This window comes from Petromyzon marinus, chromosome 83 (assembly GCF_048934315.1).
Source record: "Petromyzon marinus isolate PM22_M1 ecotype Great Lakes invasive population chromosome 83, UKy_Petmar_22M1.pri1.0, whole genome shotgun sequence".
NCBI classification, from domain to species: Eukaryota; Metazoa; Chordata; class Hyperoartia; order Petromyzontiformes; family Petromyzontidae; genus Petromyzon; species Petromyzon marinus.
Window position 1 is genome coordinate 6,479,002 of NC_133748.1, and position 27,949 is coordinate 6,506,950.

At 45.3% G+C, this 27,949-nt stretch overlaps 1 protein-coding gene across 2 annotated transcripts; it reads left to right on the forward strand.

Moving 5' to 3' along the window:
* LOC142907801 (guanylate-binding protein 1-like) lies at positions 1-27,796 on the forward strand. 2 transcript variants are annotated; one of them, XM_076057606.1, is made up of 10 exons: positions 1-196; positions 4,676-4,803; positions 5,380-5,489; positions 5,919-6,171; positions 7,080-7,257; positions 9,271-9,551; positions 10,807-11,019; positions 11,922-12,021; positions 17,666-17,748; positions 27,538-27,796. In XM_076057606.1, the coding sequence occupies exons 1-10, from the start codon at positions 1-3 to the stop codon at positions 27,775-27,777; spliced, it is 1,782 nt and encodes a 593-aa protein (XP_075913721.1). In that variant the 3' UTR covers positions 27,778-27,796. The 2 variants fall into 2 exon arrangements, with proteins under 2 accessions (XP_075913721.1, XP_075913722.1); XM_076057607.1 differs by lacking the exon at positions 27,538-27,796 and adding an exon at positions 18,499-19,528.
* Positions 27,797-27,949: the final 153 nt, after the last annotated feature.

Below are 27,949 nucleotides of genomic sequence, written 5' to 3' on the forward strand. Positions count from 1 at the left end.
ATGGCGGTGGACGAGTACGCGAAGGGCCCGCTGGTCCTGCTGGAGTCGGACGAGGAGATGAAGTTCAGGGTGAACCGGGAAACCGCCGCGGTGCTGTCTGCCATAGACAAGCCCCTGGTGGTGGTGGCCATCGCAGGCAGATACCGCACGGGCAAGTCCTACCTCCTCAACCGCCTGGCGGGAGGGGGCGACTCAGGTGGGTGGGCCCTGTACTACACACAGGTGTGTGTGTGTGAGCCCTGTACTACACACAGGTGTGTGTGTGGGCCCTGTACTACACACAGGTGTGTGTGTGAGCCCTGTACTACACACAGGTGGGTGGGCCCTGTACTGCACACAGGTGTGTGTGTGAGCCCTGTACTACACACAGGTGGGTGGGCCCTGTACTACACACAGGTGGGTGGGTGGGCCCGGGTGGGTGGGCCCTGTACTACACACAGGTGTGTGGGTGGGCCCTGTACTACACACAGGTGGGTGGGCCCTGTACTGCACACAGGTGTGCGCGCGCGTGCTGAGTCTTTGTGTGTGCACTTAGGCTGGCGCAGTGGTGAGCGCGCTGCGCTACAAACTCGGCGACAGGGGTTTGATTCCCGCCCCTCGGCCAACGCCAGCGATGGTTTTCTGAATAGGAGCTGGGTCTCCCCTAGGTAAACTCAAATAAATACCGGGTGCGGCGTGTTGAATGTCGCCAGCCCCCTCTCTCGTGTGCCGTTCCTGCCTTCATCGGTGCTGCTCGCTAACGGCACTTGCCCCAACAGCCTGTTAAAGGTTATAGAGGTGGTTATTAATATAAAAGATTATAAAAATGTGCATACGTTTAAGAACCTGTGGTTTCAGTTCCACAAGCGGATTAAATAATAAATGAACATCGCGTAAGGAAACTTTAAAGTGAAACCAGTTTTGTCACCACTTCCCCTTTGCTGGGGAAACTGTAGGGTCAAAAACACGATCCATTACTGCTCGTGTGCTATTAAAGGGGTCCATTGTCCGAAACGTCTCCCCTATTCTAAATATGGACGATACAGTTAAGTAAAACCACTGTGGTCTGCGCTCCTTAAATGGAGAAGCAGCAAAACGACTCGGGGACTGTTTCTGCTTAAGCCCTCTCTCTCTCTCGCTGTGGCAGTAACAGCAGACCTTAACAATGGCATCGAGCTCTTGAACCACAGCGCCGCTGCCATCATCTTACGCAAGGACGGAAGAGAACCGAGGTTTATTTTCCGCTGAAGGCCACGGTGTTGGCGTTACCATTGATTGTTGAGTGCCGTGTTTGGATACTTCGATCAACACGGGCAGCAGTAGCAGCAGCATCGCCATATGTGTAACGTGGAGCAGGCTGTTCGGAGCAAGTGCTGTAAGCGAATAACAGCACCTATGAGTGAGTGGTGTAGCCAGCGTTATTCCCGCCCGGCCACCTTTGTCTTCCTAATCCACAACCAAACGGATGTCACACAGATTGCAATGTTTTCAGCCAATTGAAGTTATAGCAGCACCCCGACTTAGTACTTAAATTGTTAATTGTACACGTAGGCTTTCACGAATAATATGATGCGTAATTGTTAGGTCGCGTTAATGAAATGCGTGTTGTAAACCCTTCTCCACCCTCTCCACAACTGCTCCATCGCTCATGGGGAGTTGGGGTGGGTTATTTGTTGACATAAAATACCCAAGCAGGTGCTTTGTAACCCAGAGGAGGAAGTGATTGATGCATCCGTATTGATGATGGAATGTGAAAATAACATTTAATTGGGAAAAATCATATTTAAAAAACTACGTTTGAAATCATCTTTTCGAAAATAAATCCACTTTGTGTTACCACTGCTAACCGAATGGCAAAAAAAATATTATCGGTTCAACTCTACAGATGAAAGTTGGCGCTATGGGTGTTTTCACTAGTTGCCTGGCTTGGTATGGGAACAGTGTCCAAGCAAAGTATGGGAATCATTGATACGATTTTAAGCGTTAAAATGTATTCAAATTCATCTTCTTGATTGTATGTATAGTATTGTGCATTCGGAATTCTACGTATTTTTGATTATCTATATAGTGGCATGATCAAGGCGCTGAACAAAGAATTAGCGTATTCATTTTCTTGGTTCTTTCGGTAAAGTCACGTAGAAGGGAAACAATAAAATAATAAAAATATAAAACATAAACAAATAATTAGCGATTTAAACAGAAGACTAGTGTGAGATGAGATGAGTTGATGAGAAGAATGTAAGTGCATAAATATGCGTGAAATATATTATTGTGATGATTAAAGTGGCGATGAGGGAGTGTGATCAATGATAAGTGAAGCATTATCTCAGTTTGTGTTTCTGTGGTTGACCTGGGTGAAGAGTTGCCCGTGTCCTTACCCAAACCCTGGGCCAGCCAGGCTCAACACCCCAATAAACAAACAGAAATGTGCGGAGTCACGAAGATAACACGTTCAGGGTTTTAACTGAGTTACCGTGGTGTAATGGTGTAGTCTGAGATTCAAATTGAGTGATTTTCAGGAAAGTTCTCAGTGTTGGGGATGTGGGTTTTGACCAATGTATATATGTTTAACTTCTTTCACACTTTACGTAGTCAACCGTGCTCATCGGAGGTGCGGGTCACAGTTCCACTGGGGGTGCAGGTTTAGCTGTGGGAAAATGTAAACCGTGGACCCGGAGGAGGCCCATGTCGATCGGTAGGGGGCGATGGGCGATGTTGCTGCTGCTCTATAATCCTAATTGAGTCATTAATTTGCAGGTAATTTCTCATCTTTGAGGATATGGTTTTATCAATATCAGTTTCACTGGGTGTGAGGGATTAGCTATGGGCGTATTATAGCTCTGAGTTTTTTTCCTTATTTATATGTCAATAGTTGTTCGTCACAGTTATCCTAAATATCTAGATATTGTGCGTAATGTTTCACTCGGAAATTCAGAGCTAAAGCACCCGCCTCATCCTCTTCAATCGAGTCCCCGAGTCTCCTGAACCAGAAAAAGGGGAGCGTCGTTTCTCTATTGCAGCTCCAATCGTCTGGAATTCACTCCCCTTTCACTGAGCCGCACATCAGCCTCTAAACGTCTTTTGAAGTCGAGACCCAGAGACCCATAGAGATATAAAGCGACCCATAGAGATACACAGAGATACAAAAATGCAGAGATGCACAGAGACGCAAATACACAAACATAGAGACACGTGTATATATACATGGATACATTAGGATGCATAGACCCATAGATATACAATGAGACTGAGAGATACACAGATGTAAAAGTACAGAGACATATCGAAATACATGGAGACACATACAGATAGATAGAGACATAGAGAACATAGAGACACTCTTTGGTTCTTTCGGTAAAGTCACGTAGAAAGATAAAATAATAAATTAAATAAAAGCATACGACGTTTCGATTGCAACACGAGCAACCATCATCAGGTACAGATGAAAGATAAAACAAACCTAGTAAACTTAGAAATATATTGCAATACAACACAGATCGTTGGCTAACATAACAGTCAACACCCTACCTGGTTGATTACGTTCTTCCAAAGATTGCTAAATTTAAGAGAGAGAGATAAAACACAGAACCGGAGACAGACAAACAGACACACAAGCAGAGAGATAACACAGAGACACACAGAAAGAGACACACACATAGGCACACAGAGAAACAACGCCTCTGTGTCGAGGCCTTAAATGGAGAGATAGGAGGGCAGAGACAGGTGGGGGGGGGGGGGGTAGAGAAATTAGCATGTCAATGAGAGACCTGGCGCAACTGCATGAAACAAGAGCAACAAAACGAGGGGAGACAGAGAGAAAACACACTAAATCAAACAAACTTAGTAAAATTTGGAAATGTAATGCAATGCAACACAGAGAGTCGGTCAACACACAATTGGCGCATGGCCTGGTTCATTATGTTCTTCCAAAGATTGCTGAATTAGAAGTTAAGTGTGAATTGTTTTATTTAGTGTGGTTTCTCTCTATCTCCCCTCGTTTTGTTGATCTTGTTTCCTGCTGTAGCGCCAGGTCTCTCATTGACATGCTAATTTATCTACCCCCCCCCCCTCTCTCTCTGCCCCCCTATCTCTCTATTTAAGGCCTTGACACAGAGGCGTTGTTTGGCTGTGTGCCTATGTGTGTCTCTCTCTGTGTCTCTGTGTTATCTCTCTCTGCTTGTGTGTCTGTTTGTGTGTCTCCGGTTCTGTGTTTTATCTCTCTTAAACTTAGCAATCTTTGGAAGAACGTAATCAACTAGGTAGGGTGTTGACTGTTATGTTAGCCAACGATCTGTGTTGTATTGCATTATATTTCTAAGTTTACTAGGTTTGTTTTCTCTTTCATTTGTACCTGATGAAGATTGCTTGTGTTGCAATCGAAACGTCGTATGCTATTATTTAATTTATTATTTTCTCTTTCTACGTGACTTTACCAAAAGAACCAAAGAGTAATTGCTGCAGTCACGAAAGCGCCAAAACCAAGTTTGAACATAGAGACGCATATAGATCCAAAAATAAATAGGGATACATAAGGGTACATAGAGATGCGTGTTACAAATTTACTACCAAATTATTGAAACGCGTTCTCTTGGGGATGAATCCATTGCATCTTCCACGACACCAACAGATAGAAGCATTCGCAACACAAACACCTCTCCGGGATCTGCGTATTAATCCATTACTTTGTCCGCCCCAGGCTTTGCTCTGGGACACAGCGTGCGTGCACACACGCGAGGAATCTGGGTCTGGCCGCTTCCCCACCCGCGTGATGACAGCAAGTGCCTGCTGCTGCTGGACACTGAAGGCCTGGGCGACATCAACAAGGTCGGTCAATCACAACCCACAGATGGCAGAAGTGGCTGAGTATCTCAAGGGGATGATGGTGGTGATGATGATGATGCGAGCTCATGTTTAAAGCTCATTCTAAAGCTCATCTCTGCACTTTGAGACAGGAGGAGGCTAAGAGATGACAGACGATCTCAGCATCTTTGAGAGTGAGGGGTGAATCTTAGTAATTTTATGATGAGGGATTGCAAAACATCCCCAAGGCTTAGTTAGGGAGCATTTAGCTCAAAGCTGGATTGAAGCACACATGCGATCGTGAGTTGTATAAACTCGTACTGTATTAAGCCGAGTTTGCTTATGAACATTCCTGCTCGGGAGCTATGCCTTGATGCAACAGCTCAAGTTACTTAACGAGCAATAGATGTCCTCCCAGGAGCTATGGTGAGGTTGGCCCCCTGCTATGGCTGTGAGCATCACATATTCAGAGAAGTAGCAAATCGTGCACTGAGCTGTTTCATATGGTGATGGGAACACCGCGTGAGAACGACGTGTGTCGGTGCTGCATGCGCACCGACTGAGTGATGCTGCTGTTACATTGAATGTCTCCATTTACAGGGATCGTGTGATCATGACACTTGGCTGTTTGTGATGTCCATTCTCCTGAGCTCCACGCTGGTGCTCAACGCGATGAGGACCCTCGATAAAGACAGCTTCGAACTGCTGCAGTATCCTTCGCAGATATCTTGGAGCGAAATTACATAATTAAATGAACTACCAAAGCCGGACGTTGTGTGTATATATTAAACGATGTATACCTTATGAGAGCAGGTTTAAGTTCAAGTTGATTTTATTTAACCAAGCGAGAACTCAAGAGACCAGAATTAGTTTGATTTGCAAGAGCAAGCTTCACCATTAGTAATGCCAGCAGGGGGTGATGACTGCTTTGCATCAACCCAATTTTTCTAATTCAGTAATTTTCAGTGTAATTTTCAAATTTGGCAAACTTAGGTTCATGACACCGGCGCACAAAGAGCTTCTCTTGTGAATGACGCCACAGGCTCTGTAGCATCCACTGTGAGTGATGCAGGTGGCATGGAGGCGTAGAGCTAAAAGCTCCGTAATGCAGGTGAAGCCTTAACGCCACCAACGTTCAGCTTCGTTTCGAACATGGCCGAGCACGTGAATATGAAGATCCACGGGAGTCCAAGCGCCGGCGATGACCAGGAGGAAGTCAACTACAAGACAATCTTCCCAGTGTTTGTGGTTTGTATCAGGGACAGCTTGTCGACCTCTGAAGACACCGAGAGCTCCTGCTCTGCAGATGAGTTCATGGAGGAATGCCTGCAGAATGGCAAGAAATCTTCGGAGTTCAAGGAGACCTGTGAGATGTTGTGCAAATATTTCACGGTAACTTGCGGATTACATTGCAACGTGTTTTTTTTAATTATAGACCTACAGAAGACAAACACCTCTGAAGATGATTAGGGGCTGCATACACCTCTTTGTAAGAGCTGAGAGTGAAATTCAGTGTAATTTACTTGGCTCGGCAAGTAAACATCACCCTTACAATGTCACGTGTCTCAGACAAAGAAAAAAATCTAATTTAAAAGTAATGCCTTATTTTATACCAAAAGTTATGAAGAGCCACTTCAGGACATTCCAAGGTCTGCTTTGGACTCCTTGTTGGAAGCAGAATCTTAATTTGAAGGATTTCACACAACTGGACACTGATAAATTGTATGAACATTATTTTGGGAACTGCTGATTGTACAAATAACATGGGAATCACAGAAACGAACACGCAGGCCCTTACCAGGCCCACGATGAATTGGGGGGGCGTTGCCACCCGAGGAGTTGCTTGGCGCAGGGAGTGCCAACCCGGGGTAGTCCCCGCCTCAGACAGTCCCTCGTGCGCCATCATCGCTAGACTCTGCTCGCAACTCCTCTGGGGGCATGTCACGTGGCCTGGTTGCCACGCCAGTGGGCCGGGCCGCGGGCCCAACAGGGCCGCCCCCAGGTCAGTCTCGCTCTCTCTCTTGGTGTCATTCTCCCTTGCTTTTGGAGGACAGCCTCTTCAACCAAGCTTGCAGGGGCTGCTAGCCTGGTGGCCGCGGGCCGACTGGCAGTGTCTCACCCCCATGCATGGGGTCTTTCACGAGGTGGTGTTTGTTTGTGACTTCTTGTGTACTCTGAGAGTGAGAGAATATTTTGCGGTGGCAGGGCAGTGTTCCAAGTTGACAATGATTTCATTATTATTGTGCTGGTAAGGACATTTGATGCACGCCCTCCTATCTCATGCCTTTGTTACAACCTAGGAGAGAAAGTGCTTCATGTTCCCGATGCCAGCACAAATGCTCAAATTTACCAAGCTGAAGGATTTACCCGATGATAAGTTGAACCCAGAATTCGTGGAGACGCTCAAGGATTTTGAAAACTACGTTCTCGGAGAGGGAAGAGTGAAACACATCAACAAGGCAGTGCTCCGAGGCCCCCGTGAGTTCACTGTCACGATTTCAAACCTGTCCTGCTACACAGAATGGGCCCACGCGCTACATTGCAACATTATGTTCCTCCTCACTAATACAAGTCTTCATCGAGTTGCAATTTTAATAAAGTGTATTGATCAGAAATGTGTTTAATTGATATTGCATTTATATACCCTTTGTAACTCTTGAGTTGCGCAATTTTTGTAACTAGGAATACACGCAGTGCAAACTATCTATTTTTGCAATTATATACCATACTGTGCACACGTAGCATGTACCACCAAAAACTCCCTCTTCCACGAATGCCAGTCCATCGTTTCATTTGGTCGTTGTGCATGTGTCAGCTATAAAAATAGCGTTCTGAGATGGTTAAAAAATTGTATCAACATGGTTGTGATCGAACCCTTTACCTCTTGCATACCAGGCAAGGTAGTTAAGATCTCGCCACCAAGGTGAGCCCTAAACATGCTTGTGTAGTTGCATTGTTGGGCGTGATGCGCGATCGCCACTACTCTTAGCCGGGAGTACAGGCCCCGTGTCAACAGGGGGCGGAAGAGTGGCTGAGCCGGCTAGGTAAATGAAGTCGGGCCATTGGGCCCAGGTAATCCCCAGGGAGCATCGTGACCAAGGGGTGCGGACCCCAAAACGCCAAGAAGAGGGGTTGGGGGATGACGTCACACTCCAGGTCCCTCAGGAAGGTTCCAGAAGGAAGGTGTGGCGAGGGGCAGAGTGAACTGGGACCGTGTATAAAAGCCAGGTCCCTGAACGGGCCCGGCATTTGTCGTCCACTCGAAGACCCAAGAAGCCACTTGGAAGACCTGGAGCTGGGGGCCGGACTCGAGGACCTTGACTGGGTCGGGTCCAAGCAGCCCCGTGGGTAGGACCTGAGGACCTTGGCTGGGTCGGGTCAGAATAGCCTCCCTAGGTCCCACTAGCCGGAGGACCCTTAGCGGACAGCTCTCCCAGTGTGTAGAGCACGCTAGGGAGGAGGACATCCCTCCCTAGAATATCGGGTGAAAGGGACCGTAACCCCTTTGTGTTAAGCTGTAATCATTTTTGTATAATAAACGTGTTGACTCCAGAGAAGTCTCCCTCTGTTTATACCCACTACACTTGTAATGGAGGAAAGTTTAGCGAGAAACATCCAGAGAGAGATGACATAGAGAGCTAGATAGAGAGAGGCCAGTTAAAACAAGTGGTGAGTGGGGTCTTCAGCCAGGATTCTGGAGTCTCCATCGACTGTGAGTTCCTGACCTCCAAGCAGCAGGGAATTCTAGGGCCTGTGCTCCATGCAGACAAAAGCCCAGGATCAGATGCTGGAAGGCAGTCACGCAGAGTAGGGCATGATCAGTGGACCCCCAATATTTAGTATCAGGACCAGCTGCAAAATTTAAAGCAGTGGTGGCGGTAGCAGCTGCCCTGTTCATAGAGTCTCACCTGGCATTAGATTCGCTCGATCTTCCATCAGGTGTCGTCAGGCCTAGTGGGACCGAGTGCTAACGTATGTCCGTATAGTAATCTTCTTTCGCACCATACGTAGCCAAACTGTGCGAACGGAGAGCTTGTGTGTGATCTGGTCAAACAGAGTTGCAATCTGTGTGTGTGTTACCTCTGCCATCACTTGTAACATTCACCGTCCTGCATTCGCGCTCCGGATTCGTAAATTTGACACATTCCATGCACGCTTCTTTTGCATGGGGTATTGTTAACCCCTCGATCGCGTGGGTTTTCTCTGAGTGTTATAGTTTCCTCCCACACGTTTAAACACAATTCACCAATAATTGGCCGATAACATTCATATATAGAGGACGGCAGAGCTTGGCCAATTATTGGAAGCTATGGCTCCTTACCACGTGGCTGCTGCTGCCTTCTCACTCGTCTATGGTTAATCATTTTCACCCCTCTTGTGTCGTCCTCTATCTTGGATAGTGAGCAGCTAATACCGTGCAGTGGCGGCGTGTTGTTACCTGTTGACATTATTGTTGTAATATCTCTCTTTCCATGGCATTCGTGTGCACAGAATTCGTTCAGATAGTGGAGCAATACGTGACAGCTCAGCACAGTGGCGCCGTGCCCTCTATCGAGGATGCGCTGGGGAATGCGGTCAAGTCGAGCAATGAGAAGGCCATGGGGGACGCCCTGGAGATCTACACGAAGGGCATGGAGTCGCTCGACATGGAGCTCCCAATGGATTTGTTTGAGCTGGAGCATCACCACAAAGGATGCATGGAGATGGCAGTGAAGCATTTCCATGAGAAATCAGTGCTCGACCGTGAATTCACCCATCAGAAAATCTGCATGGTCAGCGCTATTTACAAGGGTGTTATTAATGATATGTATTTTAGTTTATTTCCAATCGCAGTTGCCAAGTGAGTGTGGCACCTTCTTCCTCTGTCCACGTGGATCCTTATCAGCTCGATGTCCAGAACTTCAGGGCCGGTGGGTAGCTCTCCCAGAAGAGTTACCAGAGATTGAATAAATATTAGAATAGAAAATAAGAATAATATTAATTAAGAGCTAGCAGTGTTTTTTTTGTAGGAGCCATCCATGTATATTATATATTATTAATATGTATGGTTCCCATGTATTCATTTTAAGATCAGAAACTGCACCACCATCACATAGCATGAGCTCACTCTCATTTGAGAGAGAGAGGACCACTCGGAAGCGCCAGGAAGAGGAACCACAGATGAATGGGAAAGCAGCAGCAGCCACGTGGTGGTGAGAAGCCGGCGCTACAAACAATTATCCAAGCTCTACTGCCCTCAATTTCGGTGTTATCAACACATTAATGCGTGTTTATACGTGAGGCATTCGAAGCACCCAGAGAAAACTCACCGCATGAGAGGGGCAAACCCTCTATCCCATACAGAGGGAACAGATGCAGTCTGCACTTTGCTGTACCGCCTTCTCATGGCAGAGCCAGGGTAGGGCTCCTTGACGCCCACTCACGTGAAGAGAGATTCACAAATCTGTGATCCACAACCCCTCGCTGCTGCTACCTCCACAACAGCGCTTTTTAGCCACTCCAGGGCTGCCACAGGCAGCGAAGCCACCGCCGAGCGCAGACCAAAGCCAATCGTGACACGGACGTTAGAGACCCTCGCACTGAGCATTGGCGCAAAGGCCCAAAAACGCCAGTTGGCAGGCATCTTAAATCACTCTAAACACACGCGGTGGGTTAACACACTGCCAGAAAAGTACCAGAGTCCTTGTAGTTATAGGTGCCGCTATTATTTGATAGCTGCGTGAGTTTGTCAGCATAGTTCCTGATCCAGAATTTTTCTGCTCTGGCTGTGGGTCGTCATTTCCTCTCATGGAATGGTTAGGGTGGTTTACGTGGAAAAACTGATTCTCAGAGCTTGAATAAACTAAATGATTTAACAAAATACAAAAATACATACATTTTTTGGGAAATGATAACTTGGCCCAGTGATTGCTAACAATTTTCTCACCATGGCCGTTATGGATGTCTTGAGACGTGATGGCAGTGGGAGAAATGTGTGCCATACTTAGAGTGAGTGCCTCCTCCTGACTTCGTGTGTTTGGCTTCCAGGCAAAGCTTGTCATGGAGCGAGATTCTTGGATCAAGAAGAACGGAGATGTCTCGTTGACGAAGTGCGATGGATGCCTGCACGAGCTGTTCAAGCCGCTCAAGGAACGCGTGGACAAAGGCGAGTTCAAGCATCCTGGTGGCGCCAAGGAGCTGAAGATGGAGATGGAAGTGATCAAACGGAAGTATAAGGAGACACCGGGACTCGGAGACCAGGTAGGTGACCGAGACACCGATACCAACGCGGTATTTGATACCATTCTACTCGTGCACATAGTGGCAGCAGTAAGGGATGCCGTGGTGATGAGATGAAATATATCTCCTTGCATACAGGTCATAGATTCAATCCCTACCCCAAAACCTGCTGTATATTTCAAGTTTGCATGTTCTCCCCGTGGTCGTGTGGATTTTTACCTCCACATTTACAATCAACATGCGTTTAGATTACGTGGCTGCTGCTATAAATGTTCACATGAGCCACTTTGTTGAGCTATCATTTGTGGCCAAGCCCACTTCTGAAAAAGAGTTACATAGCTCAGTGGGACTCACGTGGTAAAATAAAAAAAAGTTTCCATAAATTTATAGGAGCCAATGTATCTATCAGGTTCTGACCAATAGCACTCATGCTTATCCTCACTGATGGTGGTGGCTTGAAACTTCTCGTAACTGACTCTAACATGAGCGTTCAATGGCATTCCACTCAAACTAATCTAAGTTTCATTCGGGAGCGAATGCAAAAATCACACGAGAGCCACAGACTCACACATAGACCCATAGGCTTTCACGGAAACCAAAAGACTTGGCAATTTATGCATACCGACATTGAGACCCATATATTACTGGACTGGATAAGTGCTGCATTCACCATGACTGATGATGAATTCAAGTCTAATATTTACCTTGAAATAGACAAAATAAAATAGAACAATTCATATAAACCAAGGCGAGGTATGAGGTGAAGCTAAGTGTGCATTAGAATTACAATAAGTCACAGTTGTTGGTGACGGAGAAATCAGCACAAATTCACAAACGATTGACACTCATATATTTGAATTGGTTCTGTGACATTGGAGCTCAGGCAACATGGATTATAACTGAGACAATGCTTCGACTTCCAGGTTGACATTGCGTTGGAAGTCTTCCTGGAGACATTCGAAGAATGGTTGAAGAACCACCGTGAAGTTGTGGAGGAAGGCGCGGAAGGAGCCCTGCAAATTTGTGAGTTTGCATCTCTAGTTCTGTCGATATGGCCATGTGGGTAGGTTCACGATTACCATCTTTCTGGGTTCACGGTTACTGAATTTGGTGGGTTCACGATGGTCGTGTCAGTCTGTTCACAATGGCCGTGTCGCTGGGTTCATGATGGCCGTGTAGGTGGGTTCACAATGATTATGTGGGTCGGTTCACGATGGACGTGTCACTGGATTCACGATGGTCACGTGAGTCGCTTCTAGTCCCATTAACATAACTTTATATAAGTGTAATGGGTTCCACAGAGGCGCACACTCGAACTTGGAGGCAACACGTTTATTCTGAACACAACGGGGTAACTATATAAACGTTCACGGGATAACGACATAGGGTGGTGACCACCATGGGTAACTACATAACCACTTGATGTAATACTATATAGTGATAACCACCACGGGGTAACTACACACTCGGACCAGGTCATAAAACACACTAGCCTGGTCCACAATGCCATGCGTGAAGAGCAAAGATCAAAGACGTACATTCCCAGAGACAGCCCCGATCGGGGCTCGGGACTCAGCCTTCATTGGCCGCGGCGTGGCCGGGCTCCGCCCTTGGCCACGCCCATTTCCAAATCCTTCCCGAAAACTTTTGGCCCACATCACGTGTCCCTCTCACCTCCTTTTGGGCCCCCCCTTGCCACCTCGTCCGGTAACGTGCCCTCTCGAGGTCACCCAGACTATCATGTCCTCACCCGACCACTCTCTCACTGTCACCAGGACTATGCGCCCTAGGGAGCCCTTCCATGCCATACTCACTCTGGCGTTAGAGACAGGCTATACACATGCAGTTCCACTCTTCTCTCGGTAACTGGTGCTACACTACAGTCACTCGATATACGTCACTACACAAGGTTCTTGATATTATATCCCACGAATGCTATCAATCACGTGTAAGAAAACGACCTCTGAGAAAGGCCATTGCAGAATCACTTCTGATAAAACGGCATTCTCATTGTCGTCAATGATCAATTTATTCATGCATAAAATGAATATACGGTTGGTAAACGACCCCACTCAATTACATATATACACATATGATTCCTAATTATTTATAATTGTTTTTTATCGTGGAGGTATGATGGCAATTTTCAGCTGTAGCCCTCTTTCACCTGCCACAGCCAATGAAGTCACATCACGCTATGGTAAATATGCCAATGGATTTAGTTTATCAGTAAAACGAGGAATTTCGAAGAGCAAACATAATTTGTACACTTTTCACCAGAGCAGAGCTCTTGTTAAACAGCTGATAATGCTGGATGTAATCTCCAGCAAAATAGAATTTGTCAAATTGACATTGTAAAATCCATTGACATTTGCCCATGACATGACAACTTGATTCTAGATTTGAAGCTTTCGTGACTGCAAGGATCCATACTCTTTGGTTCTATTCGGTAAAGTCACGTAGGTACAAATAAAATAACAAAAAATCACGACGTTTCGGCCACAACACAAGTGGCCGTCATCAGGTGAAGGGACTGGACTGTCCAGAGGACTCCAACGCTGTCCTCTGGACAGTCCAGTCCCTTCATCTGATGAAGGCCACTTGTGTTGTGGCCGAAACGTCGTGATTTTTTGTTATTTTATTTTTACCTATGTGACTTTACCGAATAGAACCAAAGAGTATGACAACTTGATTTGATTGGCTGTTGGGCCATTAAGGGTTATTGTGCAGTGCATTGTGGGTTGGGTAACGGTGCGGTCCATGCTATGAGCCACATGGCCAACACCACTCAGTCTCGCAGTCTCTCATGCTGCCCGCAGATTCGTGACATCCTCACCTGTTGTGGCGAACATATCGCTCACTCTGTATACTCGTGGGAGCATTTTTATTGTTTATTTACTATATTTTAAAACGTTTTGTACTGTGCAAGGTGTTTATTCTGGATTTGATGCTTTCGTGACGGCAGGAATTCATACTCTTTGTTTCTTTCGGTCAAGTTACGTAGGTAGAAAATAATAGATCGCGAAGTTTCGATCGCAACACATGCGACCGTCATCAGGTGAGACAATCATAGCAGGGAAACTGCTGAAGCAGGCGAGAGAGCTGCCGCGACAAGGGCCTCTATAGGTAGGGCACATTGGCGGGGCCAGAGATGGGAGAGAGAGGGGGGCGGGGCAGCAAGATCGTTGGCGGCCGGAGCACTCGCCAGGGGGAGAGAGAGGGGGGGGGGGGCAGAGTAAGCTCGGCGGCAGGGGGCGAGTGGGACAAGGGAGGAGAGAGAGCTGCCGCGACAAGAGTAAGTGATTGGCGGCTGGGGCGAGAGGGGGGGGTGGGTTGGGCAGAGATAAGGGGGGGAGAGAGGGGAGTGGGGCATAGATAATCGGTGGTAGGGGGAGAGAGAGAGGCTGTGTCAGTGAATATGGCTCAGAGAGTCGAGAATAACTGTTAACATAGGCAGGCAGGAAGGGGGACATCACCACCAGTTATGACTTAAACTGGTTAATAACGTCCTTCCAATGATTGCTCAGTTTGTATACCTCTTCTCGGTTAGCAAAATATATAACTAAACAAATACAGCCCTACATCGGTAGGACATCTTAATTCATAAGAAATTCAGAACATCTTGTGAATGTGATTAAAGATATTAAACGTAATCCAAATGATATTCTGGTAAGTTTTTATGTGATTTATCTATTCACTAAGGTTCCAGTGAACGAATCGCTTAAATTACTTGATACACTAATAAAGAATACAGGTTTACCAAAAGATATTCCGAAACTTGCTGACCATTGTTTAAATAACACTTACTTCTTATGGAGAGGGGATTTCTTTAAACAAAAGGAAGGAGCAGCAATGGGCTCTCCTTTATCTCCTGCTATAGCAATTCTGTACATGGAAAACTTTGAAATAAGAGCACTTGCCTCGAGCACATTAAAACCATCTTTTTGGTTTAGATATGTGGATGACACTTTGGTTGTCTAGCCACATGGTAAAGATACACTTGATGATTTTCTAAATCATCTCAATACACAAAACCCGGCCATCCAGTTCACCATGGAAATGGAGGTGAATAACACACTCCCGTTCCTAGATATTTTGCTTGGACATGGCCTAAACGGTAAAATAACACACAGCGTTTACAGAAAGCAAACGCACACTGATGCCTATCTGAATGCAGATTCGCATCATGATCCAGCTCAGAAATCCTCCCTTATCAAGACGCTCATACATCGGGCTAAAACAGTGTCAGATGGTGAAAGTCCAGTGAGAGAGATCAAACACGTTAAAGAAGCATTACGACAGAATGGCTACAATAATACTCAAATTATCAGAGCACTGAATGCCAAATCACGATCGCAAAGCAACTTTGCTGAAAGTGATCAGATTCTTAAGACAATTAAAATTACATATCTCAGGAGTAACTCACAAATTAGCCCGTGTTTTGCAAAAGCAAAACATTACAGTAAGATTTGGTACAGTACACAAAATTCAAAAACTAGTATCTTGCACTAAAGACGAATTACCTAAATTATCAACGGAAGGTGTATATCGGATTAATTGTTTATGTGGCAGATGCTATATTGGACAGACGGGACGTAACATCAGCATAAGACTAAAATAACACCAAAGAAATAAATTTTGATTTAAAGCTTTCGTGACTGCAGTATTTCATATTCTTAGTTCTTTCGGTAAAGTCACGTTGAAGGGAAACAACAAAATAATAAAATATATATAAAACAATTAAAAAGTGACTTTACCGAAAGAACTAAGAATACCAAAGAAATATTAAATTATCTCAAACACAACTGTCGGCAGTGGCAGAACATGCTTGTCAACAAGGACACTCAATTGATTTTGATAACGTTGAAGTGTTGTGTAAAACTAAATATTACTGGCAAAGACTAATTAGAGAATCCATTGATATTGAGAGAAACAGAAATAACTTTAATCGTTATGATAGCTATAGGCTTAGTGCGGCTTGGAAGGGTATTATTAAATAATACATATTGCAATTCCTTATAGGGGAAACACATACTAATTAACGGATTACTAATGTAGCATATAATCACAATTACACACATTAGAACGAATTACTAATCTACAACTCATTACTAATCATAGCCATTGATTGATTACCAATCGATTATATAATTACTGCATCTGAAATTAGTAAAATGATGACGTCACCCTGCTGCTCTATTTAAGACCGGGAGCAAGTGAGGGCTTTACCATTCTGGCGAATTGCCCGATGATGCTGGATGTAATTACCAGCGAAACGTCGTATTCAAACTGTAAATTTAGTGTATTCACTCTTCAACACACCGGTGGGCTAAAGTAGTGGACTATTTGTCTTTTGTCAACATGACACTTTTTTGCTGATTGGCCGTGTCGGGTGGTGGAGGGTTACGACACATTTATAAATTACGTGATCTAATCCAAAAACCTTTATTATGAATAATAATATTGGTCGCGAAAACCTCCGTGGTAAACAAACTATATTGTGTCTGCGGCAGCAGTTACATTGGGGAAACGCAACGACATGTCTCGGACCGTGTTCACGAAAACAAAGCAGATTTGAGACACAGCAGAAGCAATACCTCTGCCATGGCAGATCACTGTTTTTACACGGTGGGCTCACATGATTTTGTTTTTTCCGAGACCAAGGTACTCTGCAAACCTTCAGGCTACCTTAAAAGATTTGTCCATGAAGCCATCCAGATATATAAACACAGACACAATTTGAACCGAGAAGAGGTATACAAACTAAGCAATCATTGGAAGGACGTTATTAACCGGTTTTAGTCAACTGGTGGTGATGTCCCCCTTCCTGCCTGCCTACGTTAACAGCTATTCTCGACTCTCTGAGCCACATTCACTAACACAGCCTCTCTCTCTCCCCCTACCACCGATTATCTATGCCCCACTCCCCTCTCTCCTCCCCCTTGCCTCCCCTCCCTTATCTCTGCCCAAACCCCCCCCTCTCGCCCCAGCCGCCAATCACTTACTCCTGTCGCGGCAGCTCTCTCTCCTCCCTTGTCCCACTCGCCCCCTGCCGCCGAGCTTGCTCTGCCCCCCCTCTCACCCCCTGGCGAGCTCTCCTGTCCCCGCCGCAGATCATGCTCTGCCCCCCAACCCACCCCCCCTGCTCTCTCTCCCCCTGCGAGCTCTCCGGCTGCCACCGATCTTGCTGCCCCGCCCCCCTCTCTCGCCCATCTCTGGCCCCGCCCACGTGCCCTACCTATAGAGGCCCTTGTCACGGCAGCTCTCTCGCCTGCTTCAGCAGTTTCCCTACCATGATTGTCTCACCTGATGACGGTCGCATGTGTTGAGATCGAAACGTCATGATCTATTATTTTCTACCTACGTAACTTTACCGAAAGAACCAAAAAGTAAGGTGTTTATTGTTTGCATTTCCCTGCATACTATTGTCATAATCGAGTGGTGAAAGTGTATCTCTGTGTGTGTGTGGGGGGGGGGTGGACAAGCAGAGGTTTCAGAATGTATCTTAAACCGTGAACATGGCTTCGATTCATGCGATTTTTGTGCACCCTTTATGTTTGGAATGCGTCTACCACATAAAGCAAAGGGAAACCTGTAAATAGGATTCATGGTTTAATGTCTTGGTTCCGTTGACACAACCCTGTAACCTGGATTGTCACTCTCCTAGATGACAAACATGGCCATGAGGTTGTGCTTAAGAAGCAACTTCATGATGGTGCTAAAGCACAGGCTGTGGAGGACCTGGCAAAGGTGAGCAGGGCCATACACCCCCTCCTATTGCATACTCACAATCTCACACACGACTCTCACATGTGGAGGATTCTTACACAATTGTTAATTGATTTTTGGGACAGGTCGCCGCCGTTTTGCTGGAGAGCAATCCAAACAACTTTTAACAATTGGGTATGGACATTTTGCTGGTGGTCACAAACAGCATCATCAGGCAGCTACCAGAAGTCTGTACATTCATTTATTCTGCCACAACGAGATTGCTTCTGGAGAGAGAGATAATTTGGGGATTCCTGAAACCCAAGTGAGGCTTGTGACAAACAGAGTAAGGACATATGTGACAAGCCTTTACAAAAGGTCTAAACGCTGCTGCAGGAGTTTAGGAGTGCACCAGGACTCCACACTAAGTCCCTTCCTCTTTGTACTTTCTGCAGGACGCCCTGGTTGTGATAATGAATAATGACATTTCATGGTGCATGACTGTTTGACGATTTTCCCATGATATGTAGATGGAACAAGGGAAAGGTGGGGAAAGACCTAAAAGACCTTTCCGCAATGGACTGGTTGCCCATAAAACAGTGTGATTGTGAAGGCAGAGCTTGTGAGACCTAGGTCCAAACAAAGATGGGGCGGGGGGGGGGTACTGGCGGTAGGCAGTGCACTGGCAAATGTTACTTTGGCATCATCCGAGTTCACACCCCGGAGCTGTGTGCATTATTGTTATGGTTGCCTGTCACACAACAGCTCTGTTGGCTGTCCATATATGCGCAGAGCAAGCCGAGTCTGGTCTGCATGCAAGACGATGGCTATGGACTGGACAAGGATACCAAAGCAAGGATCCACAAGGCTCAATGGCTCTCATAGACAGAATTGGTAGAGCAATGTGTCATGGGAAAATTTTGACATGGATTGAAGGGGAAAAGTTATGGAGTTCCATATCTGCTTTGAGAGTTATTTTAGTGGCACTTGAACGTGGCACTTTGAGCACATTGTAGAATTTCCCCCAGATTAACCTTGTAGCTTGTTGGTCCCTGGGCAAGTACCCCGACTGCAGGCATCCCTCTGCTTATAAACTCTCTCGGCCCTGCCCCTATCGGACAGTGCCCTCCATCCCACTATGGCACGTGTCTCAACGTGTACATTTCACTGTCCCCTTTACAGCGCCCCTCGGCCACCTGTTCCCAATCATCTGAACGTGTATTATTAAGTGAATTATCTATAGAGTACCTGTTTTTAATTATCTCAACGTGTACACTTTTTCTCTACAGTCTCCTACATCACCCCCCCCCTCCCAACGAAAAAACAGCAGTCTTGGATATAAAACACTGGCTTTTTAACAAGAGGGGATGTAACATTGTTGGACCATGGGATAGCACAAGGAATTTTTCCCTGGGAACAGAGTCTTCTACACATTGTCATCCAGCTCAACGGTTAAACCTTGGCCCTCGAAACAAAAGGGGGAAGCAGTTACGGTCAACCCCAGCTTACTCTTACGTTTAATACACTGGTAAAAGGGAACATCTATACACATGGAAATACACAACCAAACACTTACACCCCCCTCAACCGTCCTCATGAATTTTCGTCTATGTGCGGTTGAATGGCGCGCTCAGCCTGGTGGTGCCTCTCCCTGGTGTGTGCTTGGATGACGACTGCATTGGCACCCCACATCCTCTTTATCTTCATTGGGGTCATGCCTGAGAAGGAGGGAGAGTGCAGAAGCAGTACTTATCTGGAGCGGGCGCTTCTGTCCCCGGATTTTGTGGCGACTCCCCCAGACCTGGCCTTTCTGAACCTGAATGACACCTTGTCTCGGTGGTTCCTCATAATGGTTTCAAGCCACTCGGGTGGACCACCCATCACTGGCGCCCGATCTGGATGCATACACTTTGTGGGCGAAGAACCTGGACAAGCTCTAGAGAACCCTGCCAGGGACGGTGCAGTTTGGCCGACGTGCCTACCCGGACCTGGGGAAAGTGTAACCAGGCCCAATCCCCTTGCTCGAAAGGCACTGGGGTTTCCATTATTCTCTGCACGTGTTCTTTTTATGATTGTGATCAGTACTGTGAGCAATCCCATCGGAAGGTGATTACATTTAAATAACCCATGTGGTGTTCGAAATGCAGTCTTGAGTTTAGATTCATCATCCAAGGGAGCTGCCAAAATGCTGATAACAGATCTAATATAGGGAAAAATGTATCCTGCTAACGCATTTAACAAGTAATCAGTACACACCAGGAGATACATACCTGCTAGTATACCTTTATTTAGGCACCAGAAATCCACACCTCATGGAGCCATTGGTGTCTTAACTAGCACAACCAGTGCTACCCAGGGCCTGGTTGGAGAGATTATCTCCGCTCGTAGTATCTCATTTGGAGCTCGATGGATCTGCTCTTTTTCTGCTGGGCCTACTCAATACTAGTTCTGACGCACTCCTCGTTTCGATATGATGCTGCATCAAGTCGATGCACCCTAGATCATATGGGCCTTTACCTTAAAATGTCCTAGAATACCTGTCGGACACTTTTCAGTTGATCTCAAGGGGACCCTACCCGATTCTTCACTTCTTGTATCCCTGCTACTACTTCATCTTCCTGTATTTCGCCTGTGGGAGAGATCTGGGCTATCACTGTCTCTTCTCTTAGTGTAACCGCCCGCTCAGATGTGTTTAGAACCTCTGTGCACAATCTTTGGTTCCGTCTCAAAATGGTGTCTGCCGCCACTAATGAATGCCAACTAATAACTGGCCCCATTGGTGATACTGAAATGGATGCGTCTGTGCGTGATGTTATTAGTGGCCAGTGATAGCTCAATGTAATCAACATTTGCGCCAGTGGCAGAATCACCATTTATTCCTTTACCCAGGGCATGTCCTCTTGCGGGTTTCCCTGTTTGTGCCTGGCCACAAAAAATGCATTAGTCTTCCCGACGGTGTCTCTATATAGCCCTGGTCCATTTGGATGTTCATGGGTAGCCGAGCTAGATAAATCGGTTCCTAATAAACATGGCACTGCTAGAGACGAAGAAACCAATACCGGGCCTGATATACACATTTCCCGTATGCTGATTTCCATCTTTACTTTCCCAACAATTCCCAAACTACCCCCGTTTGCTGCAACAAATTTACTGTGTACCAGTTCTAGCTGTAGGTAGCATGTCAAACACAAGCACAGACAGGATGGTGATTGATGCTCCCGTGTCCACCAACAACTGAACGGGATTTCCCCCTATTGCTCCTACTAGTACGGACGTTCCTGTGTCCACCGCTACAATGTATCTTGCTAGCCTTTTCCATATTGATTTTGATGCATCCCAATTTTATCCCGCCATGTCGCACTAGGTTGCCACACTCGAGTGGCGTGCAGGTGATAATGGTGATGATGACGAGGTGTGTTTATGGTCTGGCCGGGTGCCTGTGGTTGGTAGCTAAGGCGGCGCAGCTTCAGCTTGCGACACCGCTGGAAGCAGCCCCCGCATGAGCAGGGTGGCTGCGGTCTGCAGTGCAGCCAACAATGACGGCCGTGCAGGTTGATCTCGGCCACGCCATGCTGCAAGGAAAGGTGATGACTCTGGCTCCGAAATTTCGGCGCACCGCGTGGTGAGGGGAGGCTTGGGCTCTGGCCCAGCGATGTCAGCGCGCCGCCCTGCGGGGTTCGATCATGTTGGCTTTTTAAAAAAAACTGTGGGGAACAGCAGCTGCTCAGGTCATGCAGCGTCGGCTCTTTCCCCTTCCTCGTCAATGATCGTCATCAGTAGCCCATCGATTGACGAGGTAAGGCAGTCCACTTTCTCAGCCAGTTGCTTCCAGCCATCCTGGGAGCTCTCCTGGTATAGCGTTTCTAGTTCTCTGGTCTGTGGCGGGGCCTCCGTCTCCTTCGGAAACGTAGCTGCCAGTGGAGTCTGGCTCCCGCTTGTCTCTGGGTCTCTAGAACCTGGGGCACTTAGGGACGACACTTCTTCTTTTACTTGAGCTCCTTTTCGGGGTTTTTTACAGGATACCACAGACAAAATCCCACTGCTGCCACCAGTGTAAAAAAGCTCCATTCGAGATGTCCATTGTAAAAAGGTGAAGTATTTTTTTTCTAAAGAATAACGTATTTACATCTCTGCGATCAGTCAGCCCCAATGGTTTCCAGCTCGTCGCTCTGTGGACCATCAGCCCCAATGTCTTCCACCTTGTAGCTTGTTGGTCCCCGGGTAACGTATTTGTTTTAATTAATTATCTATAGAGTGCCTTACGGCCATCTCTTCTTAATTATCTCAAAGTGTACACTTGAACACTTTCTCTTTAAGTCCCCGAGAGTATTACATCGCAAAATAGTCTGTTTTCACAATATTTAGTGTGCAGTGTAGTGTAGTACTGTACGTGCAGTACAGTGTAATATTAGTGTAAAGTATAGTATTGGTGTAGGAGTGTATTATGCTACAGTGTAGTATCGTATTAGTGTGCAGTGTAATGAAGTATTGTATTTGGCTGCAGGATATTAAAGTAGTGTGTTAGTGTGCTGTGTAATATAGTGTCATTAGTGTGCAGTGTAGTACAGTGTAGTAGTATTGTGCAGTGTAGTATAGTATAGGGTGCTATGTCGTTTTATCGTGGAGTATATTGCTAGTGTAGTGGGTAGAATGGAGAGCGAGACTTCTTTAGAGGCAACATCTTTATTATAACAAAGTAACCTTAACATGATGGGGTAACGGCCCCTTCCACCCGATACTGTATGGAGATATCCTCCCGGCTAATGCGCACCTAGCACTGGAGAGGCTGACATCGACCCGACCCTAGCTGGGGTCCGGGTCCTGTCTTTGGGTTCTTCTTCAGGGTGACGGCTTCGGGTCTTCAAGTATACAACAGCAGCCGGACCCGTTCAATCCCAGCTCTCTCCGCCCCTGGCCACGCCCTCCTTCTTGAACCTTTGAGAAGGACCGGGTTGTGGACACGTCACCCCCCCAGCTCCCTTTGAGGTCCTGGGGTCCATACCTCCGGTCACGAGCCCCCCTGGGTTCAACCTGAGTGTCATGGCCCAGCTCGATCTGGGCACTCTTCCGCCCCCTGTCGACCTGGGGCTGGCACTACAACCGAAGAGCAGTGACATCACCCAGTAATGCCACTACACTAGTGTGCAGCTGAGCATTAGAGTGGTATTATACGTTTCCGCAGAAGGCATTGACACGTCATCCAACTCCTGATGCCATCAAGTGGATTAGTCCTGCCTCTGGTCTGCAGTTGCGTCCAAGTCTGTCACCCCTAAGCCAGAGCATATGACACCTCCATCGCAACCCTTGAGTTGTCCGAGAAGTTTACCTTATTCACAGTCTCTGTGTGCTGCCCCGTTGCATAATCCTTGGCCAAAGAACTTGGATTTTAACCACTTTGGTGGTGCTGGTCTGCTACTTCTGTGATCTGACTGCCTCATCATTGTGCCTGCCTGCTCGGTTCTTGGCCAGCTCACTGTGGCTTCCACTTGGCGTGCCTTGCCATGCAGTTCACCGGTGTGGTTCGTGTCCAGTTTGCCTTCTTGGCTGTTCCTGCCATAGCTCGTGCCTGGCGCGTTACTCGACCAGCCCACTGCAGTTCATATCCGGCTCTCCCTGGTTGTCGTCAGCTTTCCATCAACCAGGGAGTACCATCGCACTGCCACACTGATTAAGTGCCTCACCATTGTACCCAACAATTTGGCTCGGGAGCAGCTCTTCATGGCTTGCATCTGGCTCGAAGAGTTATTTAACCAGTCTGCCACAGCTCGTATCCAACGTGTCTTGGCAGGGGCCTAGGTTGTTAGTGTTGCACTGTCTTATGAAAACAGTTGCTCATCTCTGTTCACGATAAGCCCATTGTCGATGTATGATGTGCTATGATGATCCTCATCCATGCAGCCTGAGTCAACACCATACATTCTCACATCTTACCCCCGACGTGCAGGTCAAATTCCAACAACTGAAGATTTTTCGTTGGCCTCCCAGTATTCATTGGGGCAAGGGTCATAGAAGAAGACCTACCTTGGTGGCCTTGTATGCCATCTCTACGTTATGGTCACTCTTTTAGAAGCCTAAGCCCAAACTGTTGGGAGTCTAATCATTTTATCCTGCAGCCTTTTCATTTACACACGCTAAATTGCAATTCGCTAAACTTACCACATGATGCTTTAACAAATCAGTACAATCTAAATCAATCGATTACTTCAACCACGAGACCCAATATAAAAAAATGGTGAATCCATACTTGATGTGATATTAACAAAATCACCTCGTAAATTAAAAAAATAGGAGTCTTAAGTAATCATCTCAGTGATCATGATATTGTCTTTGGCATTCGTCATGCAAAAATCACTAAAACACCTCATGAAAGCATTATAAAATGGTCTTTAAAACATTTTCACCGCCAAGCATTTATACATGACACTCTACATTCTGACTGGGATATGGTGATCAAAATCCCAGTTTTTGAAAGTGATTGGACATATTTTCAAAACGAATTCCTAAAAATCATTGACAAACATGCCCGCTTAAATAAGTTCAGATTAAAGGGTAATCATGCACCTTAGTTTGATCCGAACATAGCCTGGAATAAAGCAAATCACCTCTCCGATTGGAATAACTAAATAACATTAAGCAATATATGTACTAACCAAGTAAGAAACTATACATTTTCTTACTACTACCAAACTATGCTGAATTTACAAACAAACAAAACCCAGGACTTTTCTGGCAAACGTTCAACTTAGTTGAAAACAAAGGAAAGATAAATATTCTTCCAAAAGCCCTTTTATTGGATGGCAAAGAACTGTTCTAATTCTAATTTTTGATCAGCAAGACATATCTTTGACAAGACACATCAGAGTAACATTTGTGCAAATACATCACTGTTCACATTACTAACTTCTTTCTCTTCAGACACCAGCCCTAAAAATACTTCGTGAAAATCATCGGCCCTACTTCTCGTTTAGTCCCATATCTGAACTGGATGTATTGCATGAACTAGCATCAATTAAGACGACATCATCAACGGGAGAAGACGAGTTTCCTGCATTTGCACGTGTGGCTGTGGCAGATCTCATTTATAAACCTCTCGCACGCATTTTAAACCTTACTGAAGGTACATTTCTGCTAGAGTGGAAATCTGCTCTTATTCGTTCAGCATATAAAAATGGCTCCAAAGAAGACCCTAATAATTATAGACCAATTTCTGTTATTTCACCAATCACGAATAAACTGCTACCTAATAAGTCAAAACCTCCTTCACTGTAAAAAAAAGCCTGGTTTTCGAGAATAACTGCACTGTATAAATGTTTTATTCCGTTACCTGGATAAAGGTCACTACTGCTGTGCACTATTCCTCGACTTGTCAAAAGCTTTTGATACTGTTGACCATAATATTCTACTCACAAGACTGTCAGTTTAACACGCAGGCTTTTGCGACCAATATTATCCATAAGAAGTGTTTTTTTGGGTTAGATCTCATGGATATAAATCTGTTGTTGAAAACCCGCCACTACCCGACACTGCCCGACTCTGCCAATTAGTAAGATTTGTCACATAAACAGAACATGACAATTCGTTGCTAGTACAGTACACCGGTGTCATGGAGAGTAAATCCACAACATTTACAAGTCAAGTACGATGTTTTGCCTGTAATTACAACTAGCTTCAGCACGTGACAGCCAAATTTTACTTCATCAACTAAAATTTCAAGATAGTAAAATAAAATGGTTTAAGAGCTACCTCTCAGACCGTTCTCGAAAGGTACATAGTGATAACATCTTGTTCACAAATATTAAAATAAGAAAGTTTGTTTCATAAGGTTCCTTGTTGGGTCCAATTCCATTATATTTAAACAATCCTGGTCTAAACCTATATCACTCAGAATGAAATATCTTTGCTGATGACACGGTCATGCTAGTGTCAGGTAAATCACATCTAGCTATGATTACAAATGGCTCACACGGCAGAGCCTAAACAGACTGAGAGTGGGTTTTGGAAGACGCAAATCTCATTAAATCATGGGGGTGGGGGCTTCTACACAACCGACTGCTGTGCTTGTCAGGAGAAGCAAACCATGGATCAGCTCCTGGAATGCCCTGCTGCATCACAATGCACTCCTAAAGATTTGGCAATGCCAACAACAGAAGCGGTGGCCTGTGCAGAATATTTGGAAAATACCAATATCGGTTGGACAGGAGACACGAATAAGAAGAATCTCCAAACCAAGTCAATAGCATCTCAAACACGATTTCGATTTCATTCAACATTAATTGTCATCACTACAATTGCTCATAAATCCTAAAAAAAGAATGCTCTTTTCCTCAAACAAAAATCCAGTTTCATTATCATCACCTATTATATATATCAGAAACATCATTGAACACACAGAGTGCATCAAATACCTTGGTTTACAAATGGATTCAAAACGTATATTTCAACCCCATATTGATCACATCTCGAAGAAAATCTAATAAAATGTTTTTTTAAATAAATATTGTTTTCCCATTTGATTATGCCTGCAAATTGCTGAAGCTATCATTCTACCACTGTTTGACTACGGTGATGCTGCTTGCAGATCAGCTACTAAAGAATCACTAAACAGACTAAACGCACTTTATCGTACTATTCTTCGATTTGTACTAAATGTACCATACAGGACTCACCATTGTGACCTCTACTTAAAATACAATCGCGCATCACTTGATGCAAGAAGACATTGGTCCCTGTTCATCCATGTATATATATTATAAAATACATAAAATACTTATTGGCAAATCTGCACTATGCTTAGCGAATTCATTAACCCAACTGTCAAATACAAGAAACCCAAGTCATTTGAACTATCCCAAGAACAATAATTGGAATAGGTGATAAAGCATTTGCCTGCAGCACCAACATTTTTCATCAATTGTGTTTCTTCCCTTAACATCGTAAATCTTCCTTCAAAAACTCCCGAAAGCAGAAGATACGTACTGGATACAACCACATTTGCCAATATGATTTTGAACTTTAATCCTTACCCATGTATCGGTAGTTAAATTTTACTGTGCAATTTTATTGAGGGACTGGGTGTTGTCTTGGTGTGGTCTGGGACTGTAGTTGTTCTTGTTTTTTCTACCTTGAAAAGCTTGCATTTAGTGTTGAAACATCAGCAGGAATGGATGTATTTATGCAATTTGCGTTGATATAATTTAATTGTTTAGTTACTTGCTTACCGTTCCTATACTTTGCACTCATATCATGTTTGTATTTTTTTTGTAACTTTATGACCTGCCCCTTTTGGGCATCTGTGTAAAAGAGCTTCATAGCTCATCGGATGCCTCTGATAAATATTCGTATTATGAATAAAGATGATACAACACGAAGAATGTGGCTGCCAGATTATTATGTGCAGGCCTGTTGCTGAGCACATTGTCCCTGTGCTGGCTTCAGGTCCAATTTCGAGCTGGGTTCAAGATTTTTTCTCCTCACCTACAAAGCTTCTTATGATGCTGCTTCTCCCCCATATATACGAGACCTCCTTTGCCCATATGTTCTAACAAGAGTACTTTGATCTTCCGAATCTGGCCCATTGTGTGTGCCGAGGTTACATCTCTGTACTATCGTTGACTGGGCTTTTCCTCGTGGCACCTATAATGTGGAATTAACTTCCACTGGACGTTTCCTTCATTCAAATTGTGATTATTTTAAGGGCTTGGGGTTGTGCTTGATTGGTTTGAGACTGCACGCGTGTGTGCTTTGTATAGCGCCTTGTGATTTTCGAGTGAAGGCGCTATAAAATGGTAAATTATAATTATTAATCACCTGCTCGTTACTTTCCCCTTTTAGGTGAACGAGGAGGCGTTTTCCTTGAAGATGAAGGTCATCGCAAATCAAACCGGCATGGACATGGCAGCTGAACTGAGATGCCAACAGTTGGAGTTGCAGAGTACCTTCAAGAATTTTGTAATAGGGACCTTAGCAGTCGTGGGCACGGTCGTGGTCGTTGGTTTGGCTGTGGCCGTAGCACCGTCAATACCCTTGGCTGCATCTCTGTTTTTGAAGGGGAGGTACGGATTTAAGATGTAAATAAAGTTTTTTGCTTTAATGAGTGTTTTTAGTAGCAATGATAACACTTTGTGATCACTGAATGGGGTGTTTTATCTGGTATTTAATAGGTGCTACTTTTTGCGTAATTAGACTGTTTTTATTGTTTTATATATATTTTATTATTTTATTTTTTTATTGTTTCCCTTCAACG

Bases quoted from the DNA above. Each gene is read 5' to 3' on its own strand.
- LOC142907801 (XM_076057606.1), top strand. From the start codon at position 1: ATGGCGGTGGACGAGTACGCGAAGGGCCCGCTGGTCCTGCTGGAGTCG. The intron at 197-4,675 runs GTGGGTGGGCCC...TGTCCGCCCCAG, and splicing joins GGCGGGAGGGGGCGACTCAG to GCTTTGCTCTGGGACACAGC. The intron at 7,258-9,270 runs GTGAGTTCACTG...TCGTGTGCACAG, and splicing joins GGCAGTGCTCCGAGGCCCCC to AATTCGTTCAGATAGTGGAG.